Below are 15,383 nucleotides of genomic sequence, written 5' to 3'. Positions count from 1 at the left end.
TGTTTAGGTTGCTGTAGTTGCATTGGATGATAAAGGTTTGTTTATATTCTCCTGCAGATATTGGAAGCAGTTTCTCTACTATATCATCTCCACCAGAACGATCTAAACCATCTTCTCCTTGGAGACGAAACTTTCCAATCTCTTTACTGTGCTGAAACATTATACATTGGTTACCAATCCCTGAGCTAAGGAAACTGTACATACTAACGAATAGTTGAGAAAACTAGAGTTATCTCTCTGAAAAGTGCTTTCATTTAATTATTTGTGGTCAGAAAGCTATGGAACATTTTTTAATGATTATTATGCCAACAGTGTCAATCGTATCAAAATTCTGTAATCAAAACTCTTTTTTTATGTCTAAATGACATTACAAAGTTTAAATGAAATTCGATGCGCTCCAATGTACGGGAAATGTCGTCTCCTAAGCATTGATAGATAAAATCCGTAAATGACGTCACTGATCCCTACTCTTGCCTCTATAATAAGTGACGTCATATACAAATTTTATCAATCTATGCTTAGAAGACGACATTTCTCGTACATTGAAGCGCATCGAGAGTAAGCAACCTTACTAAACAACCTTCTAAAGTAAACACAAAACTAGCTTACTAGCTAAGGTTTACCCGCATCATTGAGTAGAAGAAGGTTGAGTTGTGTGCAAGAACAATCCCGGAGCACTCTACACTAAGACTGATAACCCTGAGAACATCTAGACTGGTCTTTGTAATACTGAGATGGTTTACAAGATCTCCATATCCAGATCCATTCTCTGCAGGACAGGAGAGAGTTACAACCTTCTTACCCTGAAAAAGAATATCCCTAAGACTCTGACTGATAAGTAAACAAGTATTTAAGCTAAGAACCTGGATACATGTATCTAAACCAAGTACCTGGGTACAAGTATCTTTACCTAGTATGTGGATACAGGTATCTAAACCAAAAAACATGGATACAAATATCTAAAGCTAGAACCTGGATACAAGTATCTAAAGCTAGTACTTGGATACTAGTATCTAAACATAGTACCTGGATACTAGTATCTAAACCTAGTACCTGGATACTAGTATCTAAACCTAGTACCTGGATACAAGTATTTAAACATAGTATGCGGATACAGGTATCTAAACCTAGTAACTGGATATAGGTATCTAAACCTAGTACCTAGATACAAGTTTCTAAACCTAATACCTAGATACAAGTATCTAAACCTAGTCCCTAGATACAAGTATCTAAACCTAGTACCTAGATACAAGTATCTAAACCTAATACCTGGATACAAGTATCTAAACCTAGTACCTGGAAACATGTATCTTAACCTATTATGCGGATACAGGTATCTAAACCTATTATGCGGATACAGGTATCTAAACCTTGTACCTGTATACAAGTATCTAAAGTTAGTACCTGGATACAAGTATCTAAACCTGTTACGTGGACACTAGTATTTAAACCTACTACCTGGATACAAGTATCTAAAGCTAGTACCTGGATACAAGTATTTAAAGCTAGTACCTGGATAGAAAAATCTAAAATGTTTCCCTCCACCATACTCTGATCGATGTAACTGTTAAAAGCAAAAATAAAAAATATGTGAACAATATCTAAACCTGCAACAACTAAAGTTTAGGTTTAATAATTCTCATCTCCGCTATTCATTGATATCCGGAGTTTTTTGTCTTAAATTTTTAGACTTAGCTGGCTATCATCCCAGTTAGGGCTGAATCTTAGCTGATGACCTTATTTCAGAGGTTTAAAAGCTGTCATTGGTAGATTTTAGACTTACAGGGAGTGACCGACAATATATTGTTATAGTTTAATTGGGAATGCAGTATTGCGGAGAATTCTTTTAGGAATCATTTGAGACCTATGAGAAGTTTTTACGGTGCACATTTGTTCAGCAAGAGCGCAATTTCAATCTTTAAAATCCTCATAGATTGTCCATTTTTCATGGATGATTGTCAGAATTATAAGGAAATAAAAATTAACTCTTTTTATCGAAAATAAGTAATCTTATTCAGTTATTGGTTTTTGTAATGTCTCATTGTTCTCAACCATTTTCTGTTGATTTCCTGGACATTTTTTTGAAAAGACGACGTTTGAAGAATTTGAAGAAATCTGCGAACAAATTCATAAAGAATAAGAAATTCAATATTACGATGAAAAAGAAAAAAATGATTTTTTATGAGAAAATTTCTAATGAGAAATATATGTTTCTAAACTTCTGATTTGTTTACTGCAGAATTTTTTTTACATTTTTAGTCGTCGTTATTTATTAATTTATCGATTCTCAAAACGTAACCACCCAAATGGATGATTATTGAACGTCGACTTTGAGCTCAAACTCAGTAATTATTTATCATTAAAACGTTTTATGTGTTTCAAATAAATATTTAACAAATTTTCCACAATACTACATTTTTAGTTCAACTACCATACAATGCCGGTTACTCCCTTTCAGGATTCCCTGATTTAAGACATTTTTAATGTTTGTCGACTGGATATCAAGTTCACCAGTTGAACTTCTGAACTTATTAGGATATCCAGGTTCAGTTTACATTGTATCGGCATCTCTTTTGTTCTTCAGGGCCAATACGGAGAAAATACAACATTAATTGTGTTATTTGTTTAAATGGAGTTTAAAATAAAAAACCAGTCTTAGGAAGTATCCACTTGATTAAAACCAAATAGATTCTAATACAATAGATGGCAACGTAGAATTTGTACACTCTCAGTACAGTTGTATTCTGTCGTCACAAGTGTCAATTCAGTTTTTGTATCCGACAAAATTATCAATAATAGTGATAATTTTAGAATAAAGTGCTTTTCTTACAGTAAAATAAGTGCACTTTTATGTGTTCTTTATTTTCTGTTTTTACACTTTTTTATTTAATTCTGGAAAACATGTCAAATAATGTGAGAAAATTTCGTCTTCCTTGTTATATTTGACGCTTGTGACGTTGTGTATAATTGGTTAATTTCTCTGTTGCCACCTATTGTACTTGTTAATCTATTTGATTAAAACTGATTTTAGTGAAAAACTAAACAATTTATTTTGAGGTTAAACTTTGCTCCCTGAGATTTGAATTCTTGAGTTCTGCTACAGCAATAATTCCTTGAACAGAACTCACAAACCCAGCAACCTTAATTATTTTAGAATTAATCTTGCGTTTAAATCCTTTTTAGTTAGCTGTCTTTTTCGTCCGTTTTTTTAAATCTTGTCATTCCTTTTCCTCCTTTTTCTTTGTCCTTCTTATTCATCTTATTCTTTATGTTCTTTGTAATCTTGTTCATCATGTTCCTCCTTTCCCGTTTATTCTTCTTGTTCATTTTTTTCTTGCTGTTCTATTAAATCTTGACCTTCCCGTACCTCATTTTCCTTTTTTCCTTTCTTGTTCCTCTTATTCTTAATGTCCTTTTAAATCTTGTCCATTCTTTACTTCTTGTCCTTATTGGTCTTCTTTCCGTCTTGCTTTTAGTCTTAAAATCTTATGTCGTCCCCCCCTTCGTTGTCCTCACTGGGCTTGCCTTTGCTCTTGTTTTTCATTCATTTACAATTTCTTTACAATTTTTTACGAAGTGTTCTTAATTTCAGACAATGTGTATGTCATGTATTAAAGCTCTTTATTATTTTGCGTAGAAAACTACTATTCTATGCTTGATTTGACAAATCTTAAATGAAGTTCACCGAATTGGACGATATTTGTTTTATGAAATCAATTTCCAACAAACATTTTTAAAGATTTATTTGTATATTCAGAAAACTCTTCCGGAAACTGTTATTAACTAACCTTAGCTTTAGAATCCACTTTAATCCTGGATATTGGAGAACTATGCACATACATCTCCTCTTTAACAAATCAGAAATATTTTGATTTGAAAAAAACTAATAAATTTTTTCACAAAGGGAAATGATTTCTTTGTCACAAACTAAAAATGCTTACTTCCTATGCTTTTACAACCTGATGGCGTAGACGTTTGATGTTTGAAACTTAGACAACTTGATATATCAACATTCATAGCTTGAAATATCTTAGGTTGACAACATTTGGTTGCGAAAAATTTGTGGCAATTTTAGGATTATATTTTAAATGTTGAAAACCTGTAAATCTAGCGGAAACTACTGGTTCATTATCATCCATGGACTCAGGAGCATCTAAATTTGATAAACTTGACAATTATCTAAATTTTACTTTTTATTCAGAAATCAAATGCTTTTCTCAAGTATAACAGTCAATATTTTTTTAATCCAAAAATGCAGAAATTCTCGATACTTTTTTAGGAATAAATTAATTAATTGATCCAAATTGATCCAACTTATGTTTACCTAGAAGCAAGGATAACACTCTTCCGTCCTGTGTGCTTATTAGGATAGATTGTCGGAGCGGAACAGAAGCCATAGAAACCAACCCAACCGGTAGTATCAAGCTCCACAGTATTTTCTACAGTTTAGTCAATGTGATCAAATTAATATTTAATCTTTTCTAACCTTGTCTTACCTTAGATTTAGTGTCATGAACCCGTACTGTGCTGTTTCTGCAGATCGAGACAAAAATCTTAATAAATATACAATATAAATTTATGTGCACTAATACTGGATAAAAACTGGATAAAAAAAGTTTTTGGTCGAAATTGGGCACCAAATTTTTTAAAAGATACCATGATTGAGAGAGTTTATCTTAAATTATCCAGGGTTTAAGAATTAACTGAAAGATGTTTGGATCTCCAGGATTTTTGAATAAACTAAAAGAGGGGATGATCACCAGGGTTTCAGGATAAACTAAAACCTGTTTGGATCTCCAGGATTCAAGAATTAACTGAAATCGGGGATGATCTCCAGAGCTTAAGAATAAATATAGAACTGTTTGGATCTCCAAGATTTAAAAAAAAACTGAAACCTGTTTGGATCTCCATGGAAAGCAGGCATCCACGTACTCCCTCCAAGGTTCATTCTGGATGAGTTCCCTAATCTAAAATAATATTTATTCAGAGTTATGTGTGAACCTTAACATCATATTCAGAGTTATGTGTGAACCTTAACATCATATTCAGAGTTATGTGTGAACCTTAACATCATATTTTCCTCTTTGTCTGAATAATGAATATAAAGGTTATCAACTTAATTCCCCAATCAGTCTCGGTGGCTTACATCTAGGTTTAGTTTCAAAGGTTTTGTATCTAAGCCTAACTCTTACTGAAAATTGTGTCCTCGGGGTGAAACTTGTCTGTCAATCTTTGTGGGACGTGACATGAATAGGTTTACTTACATCAATGGATAACTCCGTAGTAGGAATACATACAAGGTTGCCTCTCTCACTCCAACCTAGAACCAGGAGTAAACTTTAATATTAGATTCTTAAAATCCGTTATCTAAGATTTTTGACAATGCAATACCATATTCTTGTCATATCAGATAAAAAAATTTCAATTTTGATAAAAAAAAATTGTAACCAGTATGAGCTCAATAGCTCTGAACAGGGATAGTTCTATTGATGTAACCCCTTCAGTTCTCATACGAACCCAGAGCTAAGCTCAGAGTGGATAGTTCCATTGCTGTAACCCCTTCAGTCCTCATGCGGACCCGGAGCGAAGCTCAGATTCCAAGTAGTCCGGCCTATACGCATGACAGCTTACTAGCTCTTTTGTATATAGCTATAGGCCAGACAGAAAGTGGAGCGGATAATAAGTAGCCACATGCATAATGTATTTAGGTAGTTGTTCTGTGAAAAGATGCCATCCAGAGATCATGCTTTCAACGCGTGGAAAATTTCAGCCGCCGTTAAACTCTCTACTTAAAACTCAGGCCCATTCAGGCCAACAGGCTTTGATACACAAGGGAGCGGAAAATAAGGTTTCCCAGGCTAAAACCGAATAGAGTTAGTCGTTACGAAGAACCGAAAAGAAGAAGGTCCATTCGCAACATGAAGGCGGAGAGTCTGCCCAAGAGCTCCGACTTTATTTCAATCATTAGTATTAAACATTATCAGTTTTTTCTGCTGTAAATATATTTTTTTCCCTTATACTTTGTAGACTTATTCACATCAGTTTCAGGCTTTAATATTTCCCTAACTTCGACTAATTTTAAATGGTAATAAAATATTATTCGGAAAACACCGTCAAATCTCCAAACTTTGGCTAATGAGAGACTGGTTATAATAAAAGTCTCCAGGGCTGGTGAACGGAATAAAATTCATGTAACTACAGAGTCTTTAAAAAATGTCTTTTTAAAATCACTCTAAATTAAAAGAAAACACAACATAAAGCTCGAAAACTTATATTTCTGAGACTTACAGATTGGGACATTAGTGAAAACATATCAATAGTCTTCTTTCATGTTTACTTTGAAATTAAAAACACAGTTGTCCAGCTCTGCAAAATCCAGGGTTTTTGGGCTTTTGTAAATTGAGTATAAGACTTCTATTTTTTGCATTTGCGCCATAAAACAACTTCAAATAACCAAATATATAACAAAATATCGTGTAGCTAAAATGTTACCAGTGTACTTGTATGAGGTATTGAAGTCCTTTAAACATATTAACGGGCTCCCAAGAGGAAAGGTTCCAACCAACTTTAACTGATCTCGTTTTCCGATAATACTGAAATAAACTAAATAATATCGGAAATTTAAGAAATTTAAATCTTTCGGTTTTTTAAATTATCATTCACGGGTTTCATTCAGTACTTGCAAAATTAGTTTATACCTTAAAAGAATTATGAGGTTTGATGTAGCCAGGAGCAGACCATCAAAATGTGCTCTAAGATGAGTATATTTAGGATCCAGGTTCTGCTCCTGTAGGATGCATTCCAGGTTCAGGTCTGTCATTATCTCAGTGTATTGTTTAGTAGCAGTATCATACTGAACACGTACCAATATTCTCATTTCTCATAGGGTTATAGGATACGTTAGAGGGTTATTGGATTTCTCATAGGGGTTATAGGATACATTAGGGGTTATAGGATACATTAGTGGGCTAATGGATTTATAAGAGGGGTTTACAGGCTATATTAGAGGTTAAAGGATACATTAGAGGGTTAATGTATTTCTCATAGGGGTTTACAGGCTACATTAGGAGTTATAGGATACATTAGTGGGTTATTGGATTTATAAGAGGGGTTACAGAATACATTAGGGGTTATAGGATACATTAGTGGGCTATTGGATTTCTCATAGGTGTTTTCAGGCTACATTATAGGTTATAGGATACATTAGTGGGTTATTGGATTTATAAGACGGGTTACAGAATACATTAGGGGTTATAGGATACATTAGTGGGTTATTGGATTTCTCATACGGGTTTACAGGCTACATTAGGGGGTTAAAGGATACATTAGTGGGCTATTGGATTTCTCATAGGGGTTTACAGGCTACATTAGGGGTTATAGGATACATTAGTGGGTTATTGGATATATAAGAGGAGTTACAGGATACATTAGTGGGGTTAAAGGATACATTAGTGGGGTTACAGAATAAATTAAGAATTAGAGGATGCATTAGGGGCTAGAGGATATTTAAGGGGTTTAGAGGATTCAATCGAAGTTACAGGATACATTAGGGGTTACAAGATACTTATGGATTTAAAGAATTCTTTAAGGGTTACAGGATACTGTAGGGGTTCCATGTTACCTTAGGTGTTAGAGGATACTTTTGGTGAAATGAGAATACTTTGTGGGGCATCATAGGAAACTTAGAGGGAGTGTTCGCAAAAAAGGAAAGGGTTATAGGTTGATACAGAACTGAATTTGATATCATTCGCTACAAATTTTTACTTCTATCTATAGCGTCTGTTAGGAGAAAATGGTTAAAACTACACATACCGTCGTTTTTAACCATATTCTTACTTTAGACACAACAGTATAGAAGTAAAATTTGTAGCGATCGATATCAAATTCAAATCGATATCAGCCTATACCTCCTTACATTTTACGCAAACACTCCCTTTAACGGGCGAGGGCCGCGAAGAAATTTGTATTAATGTTTTGATTAGCAAGCACATACCTAGAAGTTTAAGGAACTCAGTAATTAAATAAATTTTAGAAGGTGAATGGTCATAATTTGAATGAGTAGATTAGACAATGTAAAGGGAAAAAAGAAGATGAAGAATAGAAGGATTTGAAGAAAGGAATAAAAAAGATGATGAATGGTTTATGATAATGTTAAATGTTTGAAGAAAATATGTGTTTCCTTGATGAAATCCTTGTCAGCTGTTAGAATAAATAGATCCTGTGGGAAGACCCAGGTAAAGGAAATCACACTTTTTACTGAAATAAATTATTTTAACTTTATCTCCATATTCTATAAATTATCTTTTTAAAATCATAAGTTTTGTTAATATTTGCTTAACGAGACTGTCCAATGTATTTAAGTGACCCCAAATTAAGAACTTGCATGTCCGACTCACAACTGTACTCTTTATAGTCTTATCTGTGCAAAAAGAAGAAAGATATTTTTGTTTTTCTATCATTGGAAGCAGCATGTATGTTACTTATCTGACAGCAGGTATGTTACCAATCTGACAGCAGGTGTGTTACCAAGCTGACAGCAGTCGTGTTACCAACCTGACAGTAGATGTGTTACCAACCTGACAGCGGGCATGTTACCAACCTGACAGCAGGTGGATTACCAACCTGACAGCAGGTATGCTACCAACCTGACAGCAGGTGTGTTGCAAACCTGACAGCAGGTAGTTACCAACTTAAGAGCTGGTTTGTTACCAACCTGACATTAGGTGTGTCAGCAACCTGACAGCAAATATGTTACCAACCTGACAGTAAACTTGCTAGCAACCTGACAGCAGTCATGTTAGCAACCTGACAGAGGAGATTTCAACAAACTGACAGTGTGAATACTTGCAACCTTACAACAGATATGTTACCAAACTGGCAGTAGATGTGTTATCAACCTGACAGTGGGCATGTTACCAACCTGACAGAAGAATGTTATCAACCTGACAGTGGGCATGTTACCAACCTGACAGAAGAATGTTATCAACCTGACAGTGGGCATGTTACCAACCTGACAGCGGGCATGTTACCGACCTGTTAAGATATGAGGAATTATCTTGTAATTAGTCCGAACCCGTTCAATCTCCCAGATTGACAAGATTCCTCCGTTCTCCGTAGAAAGCATTGTAGACAGCCCAGTTCCTGAATTCTGAGGGAAGGACGTATGAATAGGATAATCTTCTCTAGGTCTAGGTAAAGGAGCAGAGCAGAGAAGAACCTCATTCTTCCAATCCCAGAGATTGACACAGAAATCCGGGATACCGGATACTCCAACCAGGAACTTTTCGTGGCTAAAATAGAAATATTAGGGAACTGACTGCACGGATATGGTGAGAGAAGAAGTTCTACCTTAAGTTCTAGAACTAATGGTTATGATAATATCATAACATTCCCACAAAATTAACTCATATGAAACTAAATAATACTAGTGTGTACATTGTACATTTGATGCTGTATTAAGGATAGAGAAAAAAAATTTAGAGTAAATATGAAAAATTACTAAAAAACATATTTTAGGACTATTGTAATTTTTAACGTTAGTCTTAATAAACATTAATCCAAAACTTACCACCAGAAATCATAACCAGTTTTTCAAAGGTTAACGAGTATATCTTCACATGACACGCTGATTGGTTAAATTTTTAACTTCTTTCTTGGATATCAAATGCGTTTTAAAATAATCTTGGGTTTAGTAAAATCAGGAGTTTAAGTATAAATCTTGATATCCACCATTCTAAAGTTTTCAGCTCAACGTGTATATTGTACAGTTTAGTGTATACTGTACAGTTAACAATTTATTGTTTATTGTACACTGTATATGGTACTGCAGTATACTATACATTGTACAGTGTACTGTCTATTGTACAGCACACTAAAAATTCCAAAATACTTTGTACATTGTGTAGTGTGCATTAAACATTACAGTATAGATTACACAATGTACAATACAGTGTAACTTTTACATTATACTGTACATGGTACAGTAGTTGTATATTATACAGTACGTTAAACATTGTATAGTACACTGAACATTATTAGTATAGTTCACAAAGCCCGAAATTTAAAAGAGTATCGTTGAAGGAAACTTCCGAGTTTCCTTTTTGGGTCTTAACATTTGTGTAGATTTTGATTTAAGAGATTCGAAAAAAATGGAGAATATGAAAAATCTAAATAAAGTAATATTTCATCACAAAAATATTGATATTCACAAAACTGCTTAACCCCATTCGTGCAACTCGGGTTCTAAAAATGGTTTTCACAATGATACCCTGTCTTAAGTTTTGGGCTCTGAGCCCGAAACTTCATCGTAATGAAACCCAGTATCGGAAACCCGGTTTCATGAATGGGGATAAGCAGTTTTGTGGATACCGATATTTTTGTTAAGAAATATTATGGCCACAAGACACTACACAGTACACTATGCAATGCAAGGTTATAATGCAAGAAAAGTTAATTGCAGTTGCGTATACTGCGTACATTTTGAAACCAGTTCTCTCTGGACGGAATTTGTAAACAAGAATAGATGCATCAGTGCAAGGATTTAATGCAAGGAAAGACATTTCAGAGGTGTACGCAACTTTTGTACTGCAGTGTGCTGTCACTGGGTGGTAATGTAAACACAAGACGGATGTCGAAGCCTGACATGGGATCCATCTTTCACAATGAAATATTCTGGTCATAGGAAACTATTATGTGAATTATCAAAATTATCAATATTCAATGCTTTTAACCTCTTCAGATACTAAACGAACTCCGATGCATCTATTTTTGTTTACAAATTCCGCCCAGAGAGAACTGGTTTCAACATGTACGCAGAGTATACGCAACTGCAATAACTTTCCTTTCATTACATTATTTCATCAGGGTTCGTTTAGTATCCGAGGAGGTTAAAAGTATTACATTTTTATAATTTTGATAATTCATATGACCAGATGATTTCATTGATTTTTTTATGTGAAAGATGGATCCCATGTCAGGCTTCGACATCCGTCTTGTGTTTACATTAACGCTTAGAGACAGTACACTGCAGTACAAAAGATGCGTACACCTCTGCAAAATAAATTTCCTTGCATTATAACCTTGATGCAATGTATATTTCATCGAGCATTGTACTTTACTGTACACATCATTGACATACATATACAGTTTAGTCAGGCCCTCCCTACTCCATATATTTATTTATAAAAGAAGGGAATTAAGTTTTTTGCCACAAATTTTCTATTATCTAAGGTCTACAACATTGGGTTGCAAAGTTATATGTAGAAGCAAATTAAAGTTTAAGGCTCATATTGATGCTTTGTATATTTTTGTAATATTTGAAAAAAGAATATATTTGTTTGTCCTGGAGCACTCAAATGTTGAACTTGTATTTTACCTGAACCCTGAGAAAATCAGGTTTACACATTACATACAAACAGAATTTGAAGAAGAAAATAAAGTTAATGTTTTGAAAATATAAAAATATATATTTCCAGGTTTCATAATTCTCCGAATATTTACTTTGTGTTGAATGTTGGTAGTGTATAATAAAGTATAAAGTATATGACCCGATACAGAAAATGCAGATAAAGGCTAACTAGATAAGATTGCATGGGTATAAACGGATATAAAGGCTGGTGTAATGGTATTCCTAAAGATTTGTATTCCATGACCGCTTCTCCTTGGAACACTTTCAGGTCTCCTGGGTTGGTATACTGGTACACGAACACCCTGATATAGGCAGAGATATTAGGAGAACAGGAGTATAGAATAAGGTGAAGAGGAGAACAGGAGAACATGTGTATAGAACCAGTAGAACAGGAGAACATGTGTATAGAACCAGGAGAACCGGATATAGAAATAGGAGAACAGAAATATAGAACCAAGAGAACAGGAGTATAGCACTAGGAGAACAGGAGTATAGAACTAGGAGAACAGGGGTATAGAAGTAGGAGAACAGGAATATAGAACCAGGAGATTAGGAGTATAGCACTAGGAGAACAGGAGTATAGATATAGGAGAACAGGAGTATAGAACTAGGAGAACAGGAGTATAAAACCAGGAGAACAGAAGTATAGAACCAGGAGAGTAGGAGTATAGAACCAGGAGAACAGGAGTATAGAACTAAGAAAACAGGAATATAGATCTAGGAGAACAGGATTATAGAACCAGGAGAACAGGAGTATAAACCAGGAGAACAGAAGTATAGAACCAGGAGAAAAGGAGTACAGAACCAAGAGACAGACGTGTAGAACTAGGAGAACAGTAGTATAGAACTAGGAGAACAGGAGTATATATATGACCAGTATAAGAGAAATATTAAAGAAAGATTGAAGTGTAATATATTAAAGTATAAAGGTTTGATACTGCAGAGATTGTTTTTCTCTCAGATTTTCTAACCTTGGATTTATTCTTAGTTCTGTCCAGGCCAGTAATCCATCCTCGTCTCGTCCTGACATTACTCCGATCCCGTCACTCTCTCCTAGGGTTAATAAAACTCATTCATAGTCTTAAACCTTTCACGGAGAATGGTATTCAAAATTAGAAAAAGACGGAAATGAAACAAAGCTACTGTTGCTTTGAGTAAAGTTTAGAAAAGGGATGTATCTTTGAGAAAAAAATAAAGAATTGAGATTTCGCTTTTCTCCTCTTCTCTCAATATCTACCACTAAACCCCAAGCCATTTATTCTATACGGACTTTCGCATAAAATATTCATCAAAAACAAAATAACTTTTGACATTTATTTATATATATATTCTAGAGTATACCTCCAGGATATATTCTAGAGTATACCTCCAGGATATATTCTAGAGTATACCTCCAGGATTATATAATCTCTGTTTGCCGGATGTTGTGAAGATAAACTTTATCATCTGTGTGGTAGAAATTGCCACAACATCCTCTCCTACCACAGCTAGGTTCTACCACACCAATATACGTAATAAATATGAAATATATAGGACTAGAAATAGGAGACTAATTGATATCTTTGCGGATTTCTTAAAATCTGGAGGACATGGGAATAAAAAAAATAGTTTGAACCTATTATCTGAACGATATTATCTAAACGAATACTGTATTTTAATTATATATGGTAGTTTTTACAATAGACGGAATATCCATATAGTATTTTACCACAATAATAAACTAGCAGTATGTTGGCAAAGCAGAATAAGATTTAACAATGCTTGTCTAGTAATAATTTAAGCTTTTAACTGTTGATTTTCAATCCATTATTTTTTCAACGTACTCCAAAAAAAACTAAAATCAAGGCAAATTTTTTTTGTTTAAATTAATTAAATTATATAAGACACTGTGGTGGAATTATTATATAAAAAGTGCTTAAATGTATCTAATAGAAGCAAATTATCTAATCCCCCAGAGATGGTATCCTGCTCTGTGCTAGTGGTAATGAATTAGGTCTATTATTCATTTATATATATATATATATATATATGTGTGTTAATATATATATATTGTTCCTGGTTTACATATCCTCCATCTATCCATCTTCTACCCGGCCCAGCATCAACCATTATTAATATCTAGATCAGTAGATGTATATGTTAACTTTGCTCCTGGTTCAACTAATATACTGGGATTGACTCCATGTATATCAATTGATTAAACAAGACGGGACCGGGCACAGCGTTGGATCAATAAACACAGGATAACATATTTAAACATTTTTATACATTTATAATTAAGTAGTATTTTCTTGTTAGTTTCTTTGTGTAGAAACTTCAACAAACGGTTTGTGTGGGACCTAGCCTGGCCTAGAGGGAGCGCTATTTTCCTAGATTTGAATCATTGATTATATATTTTAATTTTAATCTTTAAATTAAATCAAACAAAACCTGTAATGGAGATGAGGTGTTTGCAGAGAAAAAATTTTGATAAACTACGGACTTGAATTCGTTAACGTGCAAGGGTTCACGAAAAAGAAAAATCAGCGTTCTATCGATTTTCAATATTTTAGAATGAGATCAGAGCTGGAAACTCTTGTCTGTATTGTTGATCTGCAGATTAATTTAATCTTTACTCTTTATCCAACACAAACTTTCCAAGCTCAGAGCTGGGAACTTTTGTGTTAAATACCCAAAATTCTGAACTCTTGATCTCGATATCCACTTTGTGCCAAGAGGTTCATGAGTTATTATCGGAAATACAAACAGAGATTACTACTACTATATATATAAAGTAGTAGTAGTATATATATATATATTGTAACTACTGAGGATCGTCATGATAGACGTGAAACATTATGTTTAGTATAATTCTTTTTTAATAAAAAAATGTGAAGTTAAAAACTGAAATATATATATATATATATATATAAATAGATTAGGATCTTTGTTACACACTAGAGTTAGAAACTTTTGGTTGAATTAGCGCTGAGCTACAATTTTTGTACTCGATAAATACAAAAGGAAGAGTTTAAAAACAGTTCAGATTAAACCCCGGCTGTTAGGCCTAGAGAGAGAAACGGATTAGTGCTTTAGGAAGGAATTAACCATCCAGAGCCTGTTTCAGAGCCTGTTAGCATTAATTTACAAAACAAATATTAATCATTTTATACTGAAGTCATTCATTTAGCTCTTATTTATTTATTTATTTATTTATTTATTTATTCGTACACAATTATAATGGTACAATTTAAAATCAACGAGAAATGAGATATAACATGTAAAATATAGAATTAATATATAGTCGAAAACAATAAAATAAAATAAAAAAAAAATAAAAACTTAGTTAGTTTTTACATATATCATCAATAATTACATCTATTTCATCATAGTTAAATCCTTCTAAAACATTTGGATTTGAACGGATTAATAGTAAATCATATGATCATATATATGAAGAGAAAGGAGAAAATGAGTTTGAACCATCTGAAACAATTTAAAAGTTCTGAAACCATCTGAAACAATCTATATGAAAATAAGAAATATGTGTAATGTAAGCAATATCTACAACATAGCATAGCACCCCGGGAATCTCAATTGGATGTATCTAATTCAACTCTAGGATCCCTTATCTCTGCAATAAACTGTATTAATTCTGCTATTTTCCTCTCCTTCAAACCCATATCTTTATTCCTAGTGAGTACTCGTAATCAGAACCTGTATTCTCTCCTCTCATATCCACTAATCAATGTATTTATAATATATTCTCCAGGTGTGGTATAAAAACACAGGATATAAGGGTTTATGTTCTCCTACTAACATACTAACTAATATGCAGTGTCCTATATTTAGGTTTTGCTTCAGAATTAATTCAAGGATCAGGGTTTAAGTTCTTCTCATCTAGTAAGAATTATACCGGATCAAGATTTATATCGATGTGAAGGATCAGGGTTTAAGTTCTTCTCATCTAGTAGAATTATACCGGATCAGCAAGGAG

The 15,383-nt window shown here is 33.6% G+C and overlaps 2 protein-coding genes across 3 annotated transcripts in view; both read right to left on the bottom strand.

The window, feature by feature from the left end:
• LOC111706082 (cilia- and flagella-associated protein 43) overlaps window positions 1-9,658 on the bottom strand; it is a 29,178-nt gene extending 19,520 nt beyond the window's left edge. Inside the window, exons 1-15 of one of the 2 annotated variants that reach the window (XM_023478844.1) lie at window positions 9,569-9,658; window positions 9,034-9,290; window positions 8,180-8,256; window positions 6,699-6,853; window positions 6,493-6,593; window positions 5,265-5,320; window positions 4,896-4,967; window positions 4,497-4,553; window positions 4,325-4,439; window positions 4,100-4,153; window positions 3,789-3,847; window positions 3,073-3,140; window positions 1,513-1,564; window positions 624-803; window positions 52-151 (exon numbers count right to left, since the gene is read on the bottom strand). In XM_023478844.1, the coding sequence (XP_023334612.1) occupies window positions 52-151; window positions 624-803; window positions 1,513-1,564; window positions 3,073-3,140; window positions 3,789-3,847; window positions 4,100-4,153; window positions 4,325-4,439; window positions 4,497-4,553; window positions 4,896-4,967; window positions 5,265-5,320; window positions 6,493-6,593; window positions 6,699-6,853; window positions 8,180-8,256; window positions 9,034-9,124 (1,237 nt within the window). In that variant the 5' untranslated portion in view covers window positions 9,125-9,290; window positions 9,569-9,658. Of the gene's footprint in view, window positions 1-51; window positions 152-623; window positions 804-1,512; window positions 1,565-3,072; window positions 3,141-3,788; window positions 3,848-4,099; window positions 4,154-4,324; window positions 4,440-4,496; window positions 4,554-4,895; window positions 4,968-5,264; window positions 5,321-6,492; window positions 6,594-6,698; window positions 6,854-8,179; window positions 8,257-9,033; window positions 9,393-9,568 lie in introns of those variants that run through there. The other variant, XM_023478845.1, reaches the window with a different exon arrangement.
• A 1,488-nt stretch (window positions 9,659-11,146) lies between these two features.
• Window positions 11,147-13,556, bottom strand: LOC111706075 (uncharacterized). Its single transcript, XM_023478833.1, has 5 exons — window positions 13,463-13,556; window positions 12,799-12,901; window positions 12,379-12,460; window positions 11,577-11,709; window positions 11,147-11,161 (listed from the first exon to the last, which is right to left on the bottom strand). The coding sequence occupies exons 1-5, from the start codon at window positions 13,514-13,516 to the stop codon at window positions 11,147-11,149; spliced, it is 387 nt and encodes a 128-aa protein (XP_023334601.1). The 5' UTR covers window positions 13,517-13,556.
• Window positions 13,557-15,383: the final 1,827 nt, after the last annotated feature.

Source organism: Eurytemora carolleeae, unplaced genomic scaffold (assembly GCF_000591075.1).
Source record: "Eurytemora carolleeae unplaced genomic scaffold, Eaff_2.0 scaffold705, whole genome shotgun sequence".
NCBI classification, from domain to species: Eukaryota; Metazoa; Arthropoda; class Copepoda; order Calanoida; family Temoridae; genus Eurytemora; species Eurytemora carolleeae.
This window is presented reverse-complemented; position numbering and strand designations above follow the sequence as displayed.